The sequence below is a fragment of the Cherax quadricarinatus genome, chromosome 19 (assembly GCF_038502225.1).
Source record: "Cherax quadricarinatus isolate ZL_2023a chromosome 19, ASM3850222v1, whole genome shotgun sequence".
Classification (NCBI taxonomy): Eukaryota; Metazoa; Arthropoda; class Malacostraca; order Decapoda; family Parastacidae; genus Cherax; species Cherax quadricarinatus.
In genome coordinates, this window is record NC_091310.1 from 25,366,519 (window position 1) to 25,386,569 (window position 20,051).

The 20,051-nt window shown below is 41.8% G+C and overlaps 1 protein-coding gene across 4 annotated transcripts in view; it reads left to right on the forward strand.

Annotated features, from left to right (window-relative positions):
- Usp32 (Ubiquitin specific protease 32) overlaps nucleotides 1-20,051 on the forward strand; it is a 290,375-nt gene that overhangs the window by 121,638 nt on the left and 148,686 nt on the right. For all 4 annotated transcript variants that reach the window (XM_070086560.1, XM_070086561.1, XM_070086563.1 and 1 more), the window contains one exon: nucleotides 11,184-11,428. In XM_070086560.1, coding sequence (XP_069942661.1) covers nucleotides 11,184-11,428 — 245 coding nt within the window. The remainder of the gene's footprint in view (nucleotides 1-11,183; nucleotides 11,429-20,051) is intronic.

A 20,051-nucleotide genomic window follows, 5' to 3' on the forward strand; every position in this document is an offset into this window, starting at 1 on the left:
GGTAGGGTTATAATTGAAAGAATTAGAGGTAAGACAGAATGTAGGATTGCGGATGAGCAAGGAGGTTTCAGAGTGGGTAGGGGATGTGTGGATCTAGTGTTTACATTGAAGTATATATGTGAACAGTATTTAGATAAAGGTAGGGAAGTTTTTATTGCATTTATGGATTTAGAAAAGGCATATGATAGTGGATAAGGGAGCAATGTGGCAAATGTTGAAAGTATATGGAATAGGTGGTAAGTTACTAAATGCTGTAAAGAGTTTTTATGAGGATAGTGAGGCTGAGGTTAGGGTGTGTAGAAGAGAGGGAGACTACTTCCCAGTAAAAGTAGGTCTTAGACAGGGATGTGTAATGTCACCATGGTTGTTTAATATATTTATAGATGGGGTTGTAAAAGAAGTAAATGCTAGGGTGTTCGGGAGAGGGGTGGGATTAAATTATGGGGAATCAAATACAAAATGGGAATTGACACAGTTGCGTTTTGCTGATGATACTGTGCTCATGGGAAGATTCTAAAGAAAAATTGCAAAGGTTAGTGGATGAGTTTGGGAGTGTGTGTAAAGGTAGAAAGTTGAAAGTGAACATAGAAAAGAGTAAGGTGATGAGGGTATCAAATGATTTAGATAAAGAAAAATTGGATATCAAATTGGGGAGGAGGAGTATGGAAGAAGTGAATATTTTCAGATACGTACTTGGGAGTTGACGTGTCGGTGGATGGATTTATGAAGGATGAGGTTAATCATAGATAAGGGAAAAAATGGTGAGTGGTGCATTGAGGTATATGCGGAGACAAAAAATGTTATCTATGGAGGCAAAGAAGGGAATGTATGAAAGTATGGTAGTACTAACACTCTTAAATGGGTGTGAAGGTTGGGTTGTGAATGCAGCAGCGAGGAGGCGGTTGGAGGCAGTGGAGATGTATAAAAGGATTATTTGGTGTTCTGGTAGCGGGGAGTAAATGATACGTCTTCTTCGGAGGCTTCTTACTTTATTGTTAAGTCGTGGTGGGTACACAGGCTTGTGTGTTTGTGCCCATGGCCCGGGCAGGGCCATCCCACGAGATAGAGCTGGGAGTATTTGTGTCTTCCTGCTAGGCCGCTGTGAGAGTGAGAGCTTGGAAAGGGCCGGCAGGCTGGCGTGCCCACCGAAAGGCCTGGCTACAGAGGGCAACACTTGAGTGGCACAAAATATGAACTAAGCTGGCAGACAGCATGAGCTGTCTGTGCAGACAGTACAGGCTGTCTACATACGCTTGGCCACCTACCGCGCGTCATCTCGACGCGACAATACTGGTGGTAAAAGGAGCTCGGTCTCTCTCTCGTAGGAACAGGGCACAGAACACAAAATAAAAAAACATGTACAGTGGACCCCCGCATAACGATGGCATCACATAGCGATTATTCCGCATACCGCTTACTTTAATCGCAAAATTTTTGCCGCGCATACCGATTAAAAATCCGCTCACTGATTTTCGTCCGAGACGCGTCCAATGTGCGCCCTCAGCCAGCCTCACATGTGCCGCCCGTGCCATTGTTTACCAGCCAGCCTCCGCGGTAACATCCAAGCATACACTCGGAATATTTCGTATTATTACAGTGTTTTCGGTGCTGTTTCTGGAAAATAAGTGACCATGGGCCCCAAGAAAGCTTCTAGTGCCAACCCTGTGGTAAAAAGGGTGAGAATTAGTATGGAAATTAAGAAAGATTTTGAAGGGTTTGGGGCTAACCCTGAGAAGCCTATGCCAGTTGTGGAATCCATTGTGCCTACTTCAAAAATTAAGGAAATGTGTGCACAGTGGGTTGAACTGCAAACCTTTATGGATGAAAATCACCCTGACACAGCTGTTGCAAGCCGTGCTGGTGACTATTTCAATGACAATGTTGTGGCCCATTTTAGACAAATCGTAAAGGAACGGGAGGTACAGAGCTCTATGGACAGATTTGTTGTGCGACAGAGGTCCAGTGACTCTCAGGCTGGTCCTAGTGGCATTAAAAGAAGAAGGGAAGTAACCCCGGAAAAGGACTTGCTACCTCAAGTCCTAATGGAAGGGGATTCCCCTTCTAAACAATAAGTTCGACACTCTCCCCTCCTCCCATCCCATCAATCATCACCAGATCTTCAATAAAAGTAAGTGTCATGTAAGTGTGCATGCCTTTTTCAGTTTGTGTGTATTAAAATTAACATTTCATGTGGTAAAAAAATTTTTTTTTCATACTTTTGGGTGTCTTGCACGGATTAATTTTATTTCCATTATTTCTTATGGGGAAAATTCATTCACATAACGATTATTTCGCATAACAATTACCCCTCTTGCACGGATTAAAATCGTTAACCGGGGGTCCACTGTATATACATATGAACATGGAAAAAAACTTCCTACAGGGAGGGAAGAAAAAAACATGTGGGGTGTGCTGAACATCGTGGTCAAAGGCAGTGAGTATCGAAGTGCATCACTGCACGCCTTCCTGCGTCTGGACAGATACTGCAACACGGGAGACATCGCTGCTGCTGAGCTGTGACGTAACAGGGTATGGTCTCCTCTGGAACGGTGAAGCAGTCATCGTAGGAGTCGCTGCAGGTTTTCACTCAACCTGGGGCACGACATGCTGTTGCCCTCGAGTGAGGCGTCGACAAAACTCGGCAACTGGGCAGGACTTCCGGCAAGTGACTCAGGAGGACACTTCTCGACTGGTACTGTCGCTGGGCTGTCACTGTCGGCGAGCGTGGAGCGAGTTGTGGAGCGAGTCGTGGCAGAGACGACTGGGCGAAACATCTGGGAGTCGTAACATCATACACCAGACTGCAGTGAGAGAGCTAGCAGTCAAAGTGACATCTTTGTGCAGGCTGCTCACTGAAGCTAGTGACACGAGGCTGACACAGTGTGTCATTCTCTCGACAGTTGGAGTTATAGCAGAGGTTAGTCTAAGCGTCCCCAGACTTGTTTCTCTACATATAACTGCACTCTGACGGTCTGGAGGTGAAGTGAACAAATCTCGATGGGAATCGTAGCAGGTACGATTTTGCAGAACATCACGAGCGACGAGCATAAAAGCTTTCTGTACAAGAGGGCTCGGCCACTCGGGGGCTGACTTGACATCAGCTGTCAAACGTACTTAGCACAGTGGTGCTACTCAGGTCTGGCTCAGACCTCACTGGACACACGGAAACTTGAACAAACCTGCGGTACATGCGGTACAACATGGCTTAAACTAGCAAATGATGCTTTTCTGTGCATAAAACTGACTAAGACATACTAAAATGTGAGAACACTGACTGAGAGGAATTAAGACACGACATATATCTTCTCTTAGTCTTCTCGACAATACTAAAATAATTACTGAACACTCGATGGTGACATAATGTGATGTCAGGCGTGATGTCGCGAGGTAACGTCAGCAGCACTGTGACGTCAGCAGACATCTCGAGGTGACGTCAGGCAGACATCGTGACGTCATGAAGTCGGGCAGCATCGTCGGTGACGTCAATGTGATGCGGGCAGCAGACCACAGCATGTGGCCTGGGACATCTGGTAACTCACGTGGCTTGTAGATACACGTGACATCGCCCACATCCACGTGGCGTCGTGATCCATGTGGTGTCGTGATCTACGTGGCATGCTGATCCACGTAGCTTCGAGTGGCCTCGGGCACTCGGATACACAGTTCTGGCAATGAATCACACGAAAAACAGCAGAAAACACAGGAGAGGGAGTGGGCAGTGGTGAGTGTATGGTAGACGGGTGAGCGTGAGTAGGGCGAGCATGGGCAAGGTGAGGAACGGCCACTTCCTCTCCTCCTCTCCCACCCACAAACACGTGGAGAAGCTCACACTGGACGCTGAAATCATCACAAAGCTCACCTCTGGCTTGCTGAAACAGCTGTGCTGAGCTGAACAATGACAGCAACATACAAGTGACGCTGAACACAATACTTAAGAAACAGCGTGGGGTCACTTACAATTCTCGGAGAATTTCAGCAAATTTTGGCTGGATCCTGCTTGTACTTGTGTCTGGATGCTCAAACGTGCAGACACGACATCAGGATAACTCGTTGAGAGATGGATGCTTGTTGTATGGGATGATGAAGTGAAGATGACTTCATACCTCTTCCTTCCTCTCTCTGGGCAAACAACTGCTGCGACCACTGCTTTCCACCATTTATAAAAAGGATTATTTGTGTTCTGGTAGCGGGGAGTAAATGATACGTCTTCTTCGGAGGCTTCTTACTTTGTTAAGTCGTGGTGGGTACACAGGCTTGTGTGTTTGTGCCCATGGCCTGGGCAGGGCCATCCCACGAGAGAGAGCTGGGAGTACTTGTGTCTTCCTGCTAGGCCGCTGTGAGAGTGAGAGCGTGGCAAGGGCCGGCAGGCTGGCGTGCCCACTGAGAGGCCTGGCTACAGAGGGCAACACTTGAGTGGCGCGAAATATGAACTAAGCTGGCAGACAGCATGGGCTGTCTGTGCAGACAGTACAGGCTGTCTACAGATGTCCTGTTTAAGGGCAATGTGTGGTGTAAATATTGTACAGAAAATTCAGAGTATGGAAATTAGGAGAAGGTGTGGAGTTAATAAAAGTATTAGTCAGAGGGCTGAAGAGGGGTTGTTGAGGTGGTTTGGTCATTTAGAGAGAATGGATCAAAGTAGAATGACATAGAGAGCGTATAAATCTGTAGGGGAATGAAGGCTGGCTAGGGGTCGTCCTCGAAAAGGTTGGAGGGATGGGGTAAAGGAGGTTTTGTGGGCGAGGGGCTTGGACTTCTAGCAAGCGTGCGTGAGCGTGTTAGATAGGAGTGAATGGAGACGAATGGTATTTGGGACCTGATGATCTGTTGGAGTGTGAGCCGGGTAATATTTAGTGAAGGGATTCAGGGAAACCGCTTATTTTTATATAGCCGGACTTGAGTCCTGGAAATGGGAAGTACAGTGCCTGCACTCTAAAGGAGGGGTTCAGGGTATTAGCAGTTTGGAGGGATATGTTGTGTATCTTTATAGGTATATGCTTCTAAGCGTTGTGTTCTGAGCACCTCTGCAAAAACAGTGATTATGTGTGAGTGAGGTGAAAGTGTTGAATGATGATGAAAGTATTTTCTTTTTGGGGATTTTCTTTCTTTTTTTGGTCACCCTGCCTCGGTGGGAGACGACCGACTTGTTAAAAAAAAAAATGTATGAAAGAGAGGAAGGTACCTAGGGATTGGCAGAGAGCATGTAAGCATGTATGATTCCATTATATAAAGGGAAGGGGGACAAAAGAGATTGTAAAAATTATAGGGGAATAAATTTACTGATTATACCAGGTAAAATGTATGGTAGGGTTATTATTGAAAGAATTAGAGGTGAGACAGAGAGTAGGATTGCAAATGAACAAGGAGGCTTTGGAATGGGTAGGGGATGTGTAAATCATGTGTTAACATTGAAGCATATATGTGAACAGCATTTAGCTAAAGGTAGGGAAGTTTTCATTGCATTTATGGATTTAGAAAAGGCATATGATATAGTGGATAGGGGATTGTGGCATGCAAAGAGTACAACCCAGGAATTCAAAGGCCTGTTATCCTGGGTGTAAAGGGAGCAAAATAAACACAGCAGAAAAACTTTTGACTTATATTATCCTTCACCAAGTATGAACAGAAGTATGTGCACTATATACACTATGTACAACAATAGGTATTAGTGCACACCACAGTAAGCAAGGCAGAATAGATGCCACTAGAGAGCAGACCGGGCTTCAACCTGCTTTAGAATGAAAATGACAAGGGTAGACAGGCGGGTGGTGCCCACAACACCTCAATTGGCTGAACCAGGGTAGTGATTGAATGATGGGGCCCCATTGTTCAACCCTTGTACTGGTTCGCTGGTTGGGGAGATAGCCTTTCAATGAGGGTGTGTACATGCACCAAATAAAGGTTACGTACTCTTTGCATGCCACAGGGAGGAATGAGGCAGATGTTCCAAGTGTATGGAATAGGTAGTAAGATACTGAATGGTGCCAAGAGTTTTCATGAGAGTAGCGAGGCTCCTCAGGTTAAGGTGCATCTTAGACAGGGATGTGTAATGTCACCATGGTTGTTGATGGGGTTGTAAAAGAAGTAAATGCTAGGATGTTGGGGAGAGGGGTGGGATTAAATTATGGGAAATCAAATACAAAAGGGGAGTTGACACAGTTACTTTTTGCTGATGATACTGTGCTTTTGGAGGATTCTAAAGAAAAGTTGCCACAGTTAGTGGATAAGTTTGGGAGGGTGTGTAAAGGTAGAAAGTTGAAAGTGAATATACAGTGCTCGTCACGTCATTTTTTTTTTTTTTTCCTCCAGTGTATTCTGTTGGGTAGCAGCTGTTAGCATGATGTCACGGCCTGCCACCACACTTCACAGTGACTTCTCATTGCTCACATGGCTGCCGTGGTGAGAGGAAGTGTTGCACTTTTGTCTCAAATCTGCCTCATCTTTTGTCCCGTGTTGCCTTTGGTTTTGGGGCTATACATCTTTGATTATGTTTAAAAGAAAGTCTTTAACACCTGAAACTATAGCGCAAATTATAGGGCTTCACAAAGCTGGGCACCAAATGAAAGAAATAGTGGAGAATGTTGGTGTGTGTGACCATTTCTTTCGTCACAGACACCACTATTTCTTTCGTCTGGTGTCAAGCTTTGTGAAGCCCTATGATTTGAGCCATAGTTTCTGGTGTTAACCCTTTGAAGGTCGACAGGCCCTCTCCGAGACTCGTTCTCAGGGTCGGCCAAATTAAAAAAAAAAAAAAAAATCTAATGAAAAGATAGAGAATCTTTTCCCGATCATAATGACACCAAAAGTATGAAATTTGATGGAAAATTTACGGAATTATGCTCTCGCGAAGTTAGCGGTCACGGCGATGTAACATTTTTACCCACTTTAGCAGTGAAATCACCAACTACAAGTACTCTCTCACTTGGTTCAAAACTTCCCACTCATTCGCTCAACATTTCTCAAAATCTCTCTCTCTCCTCTACGCTTCTTTCTTCTCCAGATGAATAAACACTTACTATAACCCACTTTTCACATCCAACCCTTATTTTACTCCACATAATCCTTGAATTAATACATTTGTTGTCCCTTTTTCCCTGCCATAACTTATCCTTCAACATTATTACTACTCCTTCTTTAGCTCTAACTCTGTTAGAAACCCCTGACCTAATCCCATTTATTTCTCCCCACTGAAACTCCCCTACACCCTTCAGCTTTGTTTCACTAATCACCAGGACATCCAGCAGCTTTTCATAACATCCACAGTCATCTTTATTATCATTCGCTCTACAATCACTCACATTCAAACATTCCACTTTGTCAGATATTCCTTTACTCCTTCCTTCCTGGATAACTCATGTCTCTCATAGTTACAACATGAAAGAACTTAATGTTTGTCATATGTACTTTCAACCTCAGTCTTCAAGTTTCTGTATTCTTTTTTTTTTTTTTCAACAAGTTGGCCGTCTCCCACCGAGGCAGGGTGACCCAAAAAAGAAAGAAAAATCCCCAAAAAGAAAATGCTTTCATCATCATTCAATACTTTCACCGCACTCACACATAATCACTGTTTTTGCAGAGGTGCTCAGAATACAACAGTTTAGAAGCATATACGTATAAAGATACACAACATATCCCTCCAAACTGCCAGTATCCCAAACCCCTCCTTTAAAGTGCAGGCATTGTACTTCCCATTTCCAGGACTCAAGTCCGACTATATGAAAATAACCGGTTTCCCTGAATCCCTTCACTAAATATTACCCTGCTCACACTCCAACAGATCGTTAGGTCCCAAGTACCATTCGTCTCCATTCACTCCTATCTAACACGCTCACGCACGCTTGCTGGAAGTCCAAGCCCCTTGCCCACAAAACCTCCTTTACCCCCTCTCTCCAACCCTTTTGAGGACGACCCCTACCTTGCCTTCCTGTCCCTTTAGATTTATATGCTTTCCATGTCATTCTACTTTGATCCATTCTCTCTAAATGACCAAACCACCTCAACAACCCCTCTTCTGCCCTCTGACTAATACTTTTATTAACTCCACACCTTTTCCTAATTTCCACACTCCGAATTTTCTGCATAATATTTACACCACACATTGCCCTTGGACAGGACATCTCCACTGCCTCCAACTGTCTCCTCGCTGCTGCATTTACCACCCAAGCTTCACACCCATATAAGAGTGTTGGTACTACTATACTTTCATACATTCCCTTCTTTGCCTCCATAGATAAAGTTTTTTGACTCCACATATACCTCAATGCTCCAATCACCTTTTTTCCCTCATCAATTCTATGATTAACCTCATCCTTCATAAATCCATCCGCCGACACGTCAACTCCCAAGTATCTGAAAACATTTACTTCTTCCATACTCCTCCTCCCCAATTTGATATCCAATTTTTCTTTATCTAAATCATTTGATACCCTCATCACCTTACGCTTTTCTATGTTCACTTTCAACTTTCTACCTTTACACACATTCCCAAACTCATTCACTAACCTTTGCAATTATTCTTTAGTCTCTCCCATAAGCACAGTATCATCAGCAAAAAGTAACTGTGTTAATTCCCATTTTGAATTTGATTCCCCATAATTTAATCCCACCCCTCTCCCGAACACCCTAGCATTTACTTCTTTTACAACCCCATCTATAAATATATTAAACAACCATGGTGACATTACACATCCCTGTCTAAGACCTACTTTTACCGGGAAGTAGTCTCCCTCTCTTCTACACACCCTAACCTGAGCCTCACTATCCTCATAAAAAGTCTTTACAGCATTTCGTAACTTATCACCTATTCCATATACTTGCAACATCTGCCACATTGCTCCTCTATCCACTCTATCATATGCCTTTTCTAAATCCATAAATGCAATAAAAACTTCCCTACCTTTATCTAAATACTGTTCACATACATCCCCTACCCACTCTGAAACCTCCTTGCTCATCCGCAATCCTACATTCTGTCTTACCTCTAATTCTTTCAATAATAACCCTACCATACACTTTTCCTGGTATACTCAATAAACTTATTCCTCTATAATTTCTACAATCTCTTTTGTCCCCTTTCCCTTTATATAAATTGACTATACATGCTCTCCGCCAATCCCTAGGTACCTTCCCTCTTTCATACATTTATTAAACAAAAGTACCAACCACTCCAACTCTATATCCTCCCCTGCTTTTAACATTTCTGTCATGATCCCATCAGTTCCAGCTGCTTTACCCCCTTTCATTCTACGTAATGCCTCACGTACCTCCCCCACACTTACATTCTGCTCTTCTTCACTCCTAAAGGATGGTATACCTCCCTGACCATTGCATGAAATTACCACCTCCCTTTCTTCCTCAACATTTAAAAGTTCCTCAAAATATTCTCGCCATCTACCTAATACCTCCCTCTCCCCATCTACTAACTCCCCTACTCTGTTTTTAACTGACAAATCCATACTTTCCCTAGGCTTTCTTAACTTGTTTAACTCACTCCAAAATTTTTTCTTATTTTCATTAAAATTTCTTGACAGTGCCTCTCCCACTCTATCATCTGCTCTCCTTTTGCACTCTCTCACCACTCTCTTCACCTTTCTTTTACTGTCCATATACTCTGCTTTTCTTATAACACTTCTGCTTTGTAAAAACCTCTCATAAGCTAACTTTTTCTCTTTTATCACACCCTTTACTTCATCATTCCACCAATCACTCCTCTTTCCACCTGCCCCCACCCTCCTATAACCACAAACTTCTGCCCCACATTCTAATACTGCATTTTTAAAACTATTCCAACCCTCTTCAACCCCCCCCCCCCCCCCCACTACTCATCTTTGCACTAGCCCACCTTTCTGCCAACAGTCGCTTGTATCTCCCCCAAACTTCCTCCTCCCTTAGTTCATACACTTTCACCTCCCTCTTACTTGTTGTTGCCACCTTCCTCTTTTCCCATCTACCTCTTACTCTAACTGTAGCTACAACTAAATAATGATCCGATATATCAGTTGCCCCTCTATAAACATGTACATCCTGGAGCCTACCCATCAACCTTTTATCCACCAATACATAATCTAACAAACTACTTTCATTACGTGCTACATCATACCTTGTATATTTATTTATCCTCTTTTTCATAAAATATGTATTACTTATTACCAAATCTCTTTCTACACATAGCTCAATTAAAGGCTCCCCATTTACATTTACCCCTGGCACCCTAAATTTACCTACTACTCCCTCCATAACATTTTTACCCACTTTAGCATTGAAATCCCCAACCACCATTACTCTCACACTTGATTCAAAACTCCCCACGCATTCACTCAACATTTCCCAAAATCTCTCTCTCTCCTCTACACTTCTTTCTTCTCCAGGTGCATACACGCTTACTATAACCCACTTTTCGCATCCAATCTTTATTTTACTCCACATAATCCTTGAATTAATACATTTATAGTCCCTCTTTTCCTGCCATAGCTTATCCTTCAACATTATTGCTACTCCTTCTTTAGCTCTAACTCTATTTGAAACCCCTGACCTAATCCCATTTATTCCTCTCCATTGAAACTCTCCCACCCCCTTCAGCTTCGTTTCACTTAAAGCCAGGACATCCAGCTTCTTCTCATTCATAACATCCACAATCATCTCTTGTGGTATTCATTACCACAAAAAAAATTGTAAGATGTCAGCATGTTTTCTCTTGCTTGTGTGAAGGGATGGGGGATCAAGTTCATGTTTCTTTTAAATCTCATACTTAGTTCTTAATTATAATTAGTCCATAGATCTTCCAATAATATTAAATACTGTAGTTCTAACTAGGAACTTAATCATTTAAGTGAGAAATAAGTTGTATTATGTTTTAGGTGTTCATCTCCCAAATATGGAGGGACATTTAAGTTGTTTCTTCTGTCCACTGCCTCTTACCCCTGGCTCTCTATTTCTCTCTTCCTCTTCTCTTCCCTTTTCATTTCTTTCTTCACATTTTATTTTCATACACTTTTCTCATTAACACTTCTTTCATTATTCTTTTTCTCATTATACCCAGACTAGATATCAAAATACTGTACTCTAATTGCTTTTTATTGTCAGTTTTCATAATATGGGTTTGCTGCATAACATTCTGTATATATATGTTGTGTGATTATATAAATAATAGTTTTATTAATGATATGGTTCATACTTTGTGACAGGTGTGAAAGAGAAAGGAGTAACAGGACTGAATAACCTGGGCAACACTTGTTTTCTTAATGCTGCCCTTCAGTGCTGCTCCAACACGCATCCTCTCACCACATACTTCATCAATAACATGCATCTCTACGAGCTAAATCCAGACAATCCTTGTGGAATGAAGGGTCATATGGCAAGACAATATGGAAATCTAATGCAAGAGCTGTGGGGTGGTGGCGCAAGAACTGTAGCTCCACTCAAACTAAGGGTGTGTTTTAAAATCTTGGTACTTACTGTTTGAAATAAATCTTCACAGTGATAAATTTTTTACAGTAAATTGTATAATGTGTTCATATAATGTGGTGCTTGGAAAAGAGTTATGTCAACACTACATGTACTGGGTATGTAAAAAATTATAGGAGGGCCCTTCTTATACAGCAGATTAGGCTCCAGGCTACTGCTGTAAAGCAAAAATTACTGTAAAGTGAATCATTGTCTTTTTTTACTTTCAAATGCATATAAAAGCCTGATAACATGTTTACACTTTCATATACAGCTTCTCCTCACTTAAAGACGGAGTTTCATTCCTAAGACCATGTTAAACGAATTTGTCACTAAGTGAGGAGCATACTATAATGGTAGTGGGTTTGTGTCAACCTTCTTTGATATTGTTTTAATGTCACCTTTGCACCATTCATAACATTTCTTGTATATTTTTACATGTTTATACAGTAGTGTACTGTACATTGAAATAAACAGAATAGAGGAAATTAGCTCTAATATACATTATTTAGTTATAAATACTGGTCTGAGAGCCCGTCATAAGTCCGAGGCGTTGGTAAACGAGTACAGTGGACCCTCGTTTTTCGTAATTAATCCGTTCCAGTGCGACTAATGGTGAAATTGACCATTTGCTAAACCATTTTCCCCATAAGAAATGATGTAAATCCAATTAATTTGTTCCAGACACCAAAAAGTATTAAAACAAAATAATTTTTTTACAAGAAATACAGTTGTACATACACAGAAAATAATAAGACATGAATAAAACAATAACAACATGACACTTACCTTTATTGAAGATTCTTCTTAGTGTATGGAAGATGGGAGGAGGGGAGAGGATGGAGAAATTACTGTTTGGAAGGGGAATCCCCTTCCATAAAGACTTCAGGTACCAAGTCCTTTTCTGGGTTTACTTCCCTTCTTTGTTTTTAATGCCAGTAGGACCAGCTTGACAGTCACTGCACAACTGTGGCACTAAATATCTGTCCAAAGAGCTCTGTTTCTGGCATCTCTTTAAAATTTCCCTAAAATGAGACAAGACATTGTCATTGTACGTGTTGCCAACACGGCTTGCAACAGCTTTGTTAGGGTGATGTTCCTCCACAAATCTTTTCAACCTACTCCACAGTGCACAAATCTCCATTACTACCACCCTCTACCACCATCACTGACACCCTCTACCACTATCACAACCACTACCACCACAACCACCCTCTACCACCATCATTACCACCCTCTACCACCATCACTACCACCCTCTACCATCACAGCTACCACCCTCTACCACCATCACAACTACTGCCACCCTTTACCACCATCGCTAGTGCTCCCTCACTTAGAATATTGCTCAGTGCTGACAGCCCTGTTCAAGGCAGGAGAAATATCGGAGCTGGAACAAATACCGAGATTGTTTATGGCTCACATTGAGCCAGTAAAGCATCTAAACTACTGGGAATGCCTGCAAGTCTTGAACATGTACTCATTGGAGCAGAGGAGAGAGAGGTACATGATAATATATACCTGGAAGGTACTCGAGGGCTTGGTCCCAAATCTGCACGCTGCCATAACAACATAATGGAGTGAGAGATATGGGAGGAAGTGTAAAATAAACCCAGTGAAGAGCAGGGGTCCTAGGTAGTAGGTTGGTAGACAGCAACCACCCAGGGAGGTACTCCCGTCCTGCCAAGTGAGTGTAAAACAAAAGCCTGTAATTGTTTTACATGATGGTAGAATTGCTGGTGTCCTTTTTTCTGTCTCGAAAACATGCAAGATTTCAGGTACGTCTTGCTACTTCTGCTTACACTTAGGTCACACTACACATACAGGTACAAGCATATATATACACACCCCTTTGAGTTTTCTTCTATTTTCTTTCTAGTTCTTGTTCTTGTTTATTTCCTCTTACCTCCATGGGGAAGTGGAACAGAATTCTTCCTCCGTATGCCATGCATGTTGTAAGAGGCAACTAAAATGCCGGGAGCAAGGGGCTAGTAACTCCTTCTCCTGTATATATTACTAAATGTAAAAGGAGAAACTTTCGTTTTTCCTTTTGGGCCACCCCACCTCGGTGGGATACGGCTGGTGTGTTGAAAGAAAGAAAGAGCAGGGGTGTGGTGGGGACAATAAGGGAACACTATATCAACATCCGGGATCTCAGACTTTTCAACATCTTATCAGAAGATATCAGAAACACTGCTGGAACAAGTGTAGAAGCCTTCAAGAGGAAACTGGACAAGTATCTTCAGCAGGTGCCAGATCACCCAAGCTGTGATGGGTATATGGGGCAGCGGGCCTCCAGCAGCAACAGCCTGGTTGACCAGGCAAGCACCAGACGAGCCTGGCCCATGGCCGGGCTCAGAGAGTAGATAAACTCTCGAAACTCTTCAAAGGTATATCAAAGGTAAAGGTACACTCTACCACCATCACTACCACCCTCTACCACCATCACAACCACTACCACCCTCTACCACCATCACTACCACTATCACTACCACCATCTAGCACCAGCACTACCACCCTCTAGCACCATCACTACCACCCTCTACCACCATCACAACCATTGCCACCCTCTACCACCATCACAACCACTACCACCCTCTACCACCATCACAACCACTACCACCCTCTACCACCATCACAACCATTACTGCCCTCTACCACCATCACTACCACCACCACTTTCATATTTTTCTGCAATCTTTTTCTTTAATTCTGTTGTGTTAGTCACCTTCTTTACCAAAGGGCTGGCACTAGTATTCTTTTTGCCCATGGTGGCTTATTTAGCAGTTGCAAGCACTAAAACGAATGGAATAATATGAAATGTATTGTATGAACGCCTGGGATCGTGCTCACTCGCTGATAAACAATGGCACACTGACTGTGGCCGCGTCGGGGCCGCCCGTATGCATCTGGGACAAATGACTATTTACGAGTCAAATGACAATTCGCGAGTCAGTATTTTGATGAAAAAATGTTACAATATGCGAAAATTACGACTTCAGATGCTTAGGAAAAATGAGGGTTTACTGTACGTCTCTAAGTGAGGAGAGGCTGTTTTAACCCTTTCAGGGTCGGCAGGCCCTTTCCTAAACTTGTTCTCAGGGTCGGAAATTTTTCGAAAAAAAAAATTATTTTTTCTTATGAAATTATAGAGAATCTTTTCCTGATCATAATGACACCAAAAGTATGAAATTTGATAGAAAACTTATGGAATTATGCTCTCGTGAAGTTAGCGGTCGATTTTTCCCCGTTAGAGCCCTATTTTCGGCCAATTCCAATGTACCAGTCAGAAAAATCATAACTATTTCGCTGGAACTGCATTTTTTCTATCGAATGAGTACAAGAAACCACCCATTTACTGATTTCAACTATCCAATAAAGTGGTCTGAAATTGGCAATTTTGCCAATTTCACACAAATTTCAAAGGATGCCAATTTCCAAATAGGGTCCAGAATAAACAAGACAGACATTCCTGGCACTAAAATAACATTTCCTCTGTTCATTAGTCATGTCCCCAGGCCTATGTTACATTTCTTTTGTTTTCCCCTTTGAATTTTTATTCTCACAAAAAATAGAAGATTTACTGTTATGCAGACTACTGCATTAGTGTAGAAATGGTATAAATAATATCTGCACACTTGTGAAAGAATATTAGACTCACCAGTTGATGTGTATTGGACGCGTGGATTGATTTATTTACTTTTGAACTTTGGTAAAAATCAAACATTTCTGCTACTTTGAGCTCAATTTCAAGGTACTTTTAATTGTGAAACCAATAAAAATCATCTCAATTTCCATAATATGTCTTCCATTTTATAAAATGAGACTAGGAAAACTAGAATACAACGTAAATAGCACACTGCAAAGTCGCTGTTTTAAACCAAACGGCAAAAAGTTTTTTCCTCATTATGCACTGTGTCCTGCAGGATTTTCTTTTATACTGCACACACTGACCACATAGACCCATTCTTTAATATGTGGGCCTACCAGCTTTCACTAGATTTGAAGGCGCTAGGATTTATGAGTACTAGTACAGCACCAACCCTGGAGTGCAAGCCATACTAGTATGGCACCAACCCTGAAAGGGTTAAGTGAGCTGTATAGCTAGGCCTAAAAATATGCATATACAGTACATTTTTTTTTTATTGAACTGGCCATTTCCCACTGAGGCAGGGTGACCTAAAAAGAAAAACGAAAGATTCTCTTTTTAAATTTAGTAATTTACACAGGAGAAGGGTTTACTAGCCCCTTACTCCCAGCATTTTAGTTGCTTCTTATGACACCCATGGCCTTACAGAGGTAGAATTCTGTTCAACTTCCCTATGGAAAAAAGAGGAAATAAACAAAAACAAGAACTATTAAAGAAATAGAAGAAAACCCAGAGGGGTGTGAATATATGCTTGTACATTTATGTGTAGTGTGACCTAAGTGTAAGTAGAAGTAGCAAGATGTTCCTGAAATCTTGCATTTTTATGAGACAAAAAAAAAAAAACAGCATTCCTACCATCACGTAAAACAATTATAGGTTTCCGTTTTACTCATTTGGCAGGACGGTAGTACCTCCTTGGGTGGTTGTTGTCTACCAACCTACTACCTAGGATACATTATTTAACTTAAAAATTTTTGTCCTTGGCTTATAGTGAGTGGTGAATATATTTATTGTAGGAAGTCTGATTAACCCTTTGACTGTTTACGCCGTATATATACGTTTTACGCTCCACTGTTTCTGACGTATTTATACGCATAAATTCTAGCAGCTTCAAATGAAGCAGGAGAAAGCTGGTAGGCCCACATGTGAGAGAATGAGTCTCCATGGTCAGTGTGCACCATATAAAAAAAATCGGGGAGCCATTGGTGCATTGTGGGAATGCCATTTCAGTCATCCTTTTTCAGCATGCTTAGCGGTAAGAAATATATGACTCCCCAGCAAATCTGGGACTCTTCTCTTCCCAAGTGATGCTCTAACACAGATGGAAGTGTCAGTGAAGATCAATTTCATGATTTCCAGGAGTTTGAGACCAAAAGCAATGGAGGAGGAAGAGGAGGAGGAGGAAGAGGAAGAGGAGGAGGAAGAGGAGGAGGAGGAGGAGGAGGAGGAGGAAGAGGAGGAAGAGGAGGAGGAGGAAGAGGAGGAGGAGGAAGAGGAAGAGGAGGAAGAGGAGGAGGAGGAGGAAGAGGAGGAGGAGGAGGAGGAGGAAGAGGAGGAGGAAGAGGAGGAGGAGGAGGAGGAGGAGGAAGAGGAGGAGGAGGAGGAGGAAGAGGAGGAGGAGGAAGAAGAAGAGGAGGAGGAAGAAGAGGAGGAGGAGGAGGAAGAAGAGGAGGAGGAAGAAGAGGAGGAGGAGGAAGAAGAAGAAGATGATGAAGAAGAAGATGAAGAAGAAGAAGATGAAGATGAAGAAGATGAAGAAGAAGATGAAGAAGAAGGTGAAGATGAAGAAGAAGGTGAAGATGAAGATAAAGATGAAGAAGGTGAAGATGATGATGTAATAATATTGTTCCCTTGAAGCAAGCAAAAAAAAAAAGTCCACCCCATGACAGTGACAAGATAAGGGGAGATAACATCTGATAAGAGCTGACGTTTGATGAGCGTAAACGAGGGTGGGGGAGGGTGCAGCTGATAAGAAAAGATTATATGACCATCACCCTCCCTTTGTTTTTGCTGGTACACAAACATTTCTGTCTGTCTATTTGTCTGTCTGCCAAGCTCCCTGTCTATCCTTCTAGCTCTCTGTCTCAGAGAGAGCCACAAGACTGTGTCATCATCACGTTTACTCACATCTTCAAGCAGAGTATAGCACTTTGTCTGGATATTTTGGGTTATCCTAGGTAATTTACACTATGTATACTTGTATTTATGTGTACCTGTGAGACAGAGATAGACAGACAGATAGAAAGAGATAGAATGAGGGAGAAAGATAATTAGATAGAATGGAGAGGAAGCAGCATCCGACCCCATTGTTTTGACAGGCGGTAGGGGGAGTGAGTAATGAGATAATATGTCATTTTGACAGCTGCCGACTCCTGACTCAAAACATTTATAAGCCACACACTCACACACAAGACAAGCTTGATGAATGAAGGTAATAGCAGTTATATGAAAGTATCCAGTGACTATATATGTGTATATATATTATAGAAACCAGAAGGAAGGAAGAATGGGAGGCAGGAATGAAGGAAGGACGAGATGAAAGGAAGGAAAAAAGTAAGGGAAGACGAAAGAATGTAGGAAGGAAGGTAGGAAAGGAATGCAGGAAGGTAGGTAGGAAAGGATTGCAGGAAGGTAGAAAAGGAATGCAGGAAGGTAGGAAAGGAATGCAGGAAGGTAGGAAAGGAATGCAGGAAGGTAGGAAAGGAATGCAGGAAGGTAGGAAAGGAATGCAGGAAGGTAGGAAAGGAATGCAGGAAGGTAGGAAAGAAGGCAGGAAGATAGGAAAGGAATGCTGAAAGGTAGGAAGGAAGGTAGGAAACGAATGCAGGAAGGAAGGAATGATGACACACGACCATTTACCTAGGATAACTACATAACACGACTGCCTGCTAATACTTTGAAAAAAAACTGCTCAGACAAGGTGTTTTGTCTTTGCACATAAAAAGAAAGTCCACAAAAATGCACACACACTGGTTTTATGTGTGAGAGTGTAAAACACCATTGTGTATGAAAACATGTTTCAAAGAGTTCCACAAGCTGCAGAACTTCTAGGTATATGTTTGGTGACTGTACATTGGTATATATATTATAAAACAATAGTAGAATGACATGGAGAGCATTTAAATCTGTAGGAGAAGGAAGGCGGGGTAGGGGTCGTCCTCGAAAAGGTTGGAAGGAAGGGGAAAGGGAGGTTTTGTGGGCGAGGGGCTTGGACTTCCAGCAGGCGTGCATGAGCGTGTTCGATAGGAGTGAATGGAGACGAATGGTATTTGGGACCTGACGATCTGTTGGAGTGTGAGCAGGGTAATATTTAGTGAAGGGATTCAGGGAAACTGGTTATTTTTATATAGCCGGACTTGAGTCCTGGAAATGGGAAGTACAGTACAGTGCCTGCACTCTAAAGGAGGGGTTTTGGGATATTAGCAGTTTGGAGGGATATGTTGTGTATCTTTATACGTACACCTACCATCCGACTTACGACCTGCTCGACATACGTCCACTCGACTTACGACCGTGCATCTGGCAGGTGGGCTGGGCCGGCTGATGCACACCACTGTACAATATTTGACAATACTCGCGGGGGCAATGTGTCATGCAGGCAGCATCAGTTTGAGTAACCCTGCCCTATCAGCAGCATCATACTGTATTAACTGTACTAAAGTAAATTTCACCATGGCCCCTAAGATGAAGTCTGAATCTTGCACTGGAGATTGTGGCAAGAAAGGCTCATACTCTTGAACTCTCTATTTGTTTTCACTGTTGCACATAAACCTGTCTGTATCTCTGTGTGTCTTTCTGTCTACCTGTGTCTATGTCTACCTGTGTGTCTGTCTTTCTGTCTGTCTACCTGTGTGTCTGTTTTTCTGTCTACCTGTGTGTCTGTTTTTCTGTCTACCTGTGTGTCTGTCTTTGCTTGTCTGTCTCAGAGCCACTCATTAAGAGTGTACTTGGTCTTGAAGATGCCATATTAATAATGATGATAATAATAATCACTGAGGCGCATTAAATGTGTATAAAACGTTAATGTAGACATTTTGCTTAATCCATCTATGATTCTTTTCAAAATTATATAATAAACATGCTACATAACATATAAATTAACAAATATGAGATATTTTTCTGGTCGGCTTGACAGTGAACAGGAACCGTTCATGTCCAGGCTGGTAACAACAACAACAACAACGTTTGTTTACGTAACTCGTGAACATTCTACATTCTCATTCTCTCTCTCATTTATTCATTTAATCTTGTTTACTCACCTCTCACTCTACATTAAAACTACAGATATTTTAAGGTAAGTAATGAGTGGACACAATTATTATATTATAGCTTAATAATAATAATATTAATATTAGTACATATGTATTATTGTAATAATAATGATTATTATTATTATTATTATTATTATTATTATTATTATTATTATTATTATTATTAATTTAGGGCACTGGAGCACAGATCCACTGTATAGCACTTTGTCTGGATTTTTTGGGTTATCCTAGGTAATTTATAATATGTATGATAACTTGACTTACGTGTACCAGAGAGAGAGAGAGAGAGAGAGATATAGAGAGAAAGATAGAGAGAGAGAGATATAGAGAGAAAGATAGAGAGAGAGAGAGATAGAGAGAGAGTACAGAGTACAGTGCCTGCACTCTAAAGGAGGGGTTCAGGATATTAGCAGTTTGGAGGGATATGTTGTGTATCTTTATACATATATGCTTCTAAACTGTTGTGTTCTGAGCACCTCTGCAAAAACAGTAATTATGTGTGAGTGAGGTGAAAGCGTTGAATGATGATGAAAGTATTTTCTTTTTGGGGATTTTCTTTCTTTTTGGGTCACCCTGCCTCAGTGGGAGACTGCCGACTTGTTGAAAAAAAAAGAAAAAAATATAGTAATAAACAATTTTTTGTATTGTTTGTTTTTGTAAACAAGTTTTGTAACAATATATTGATAATT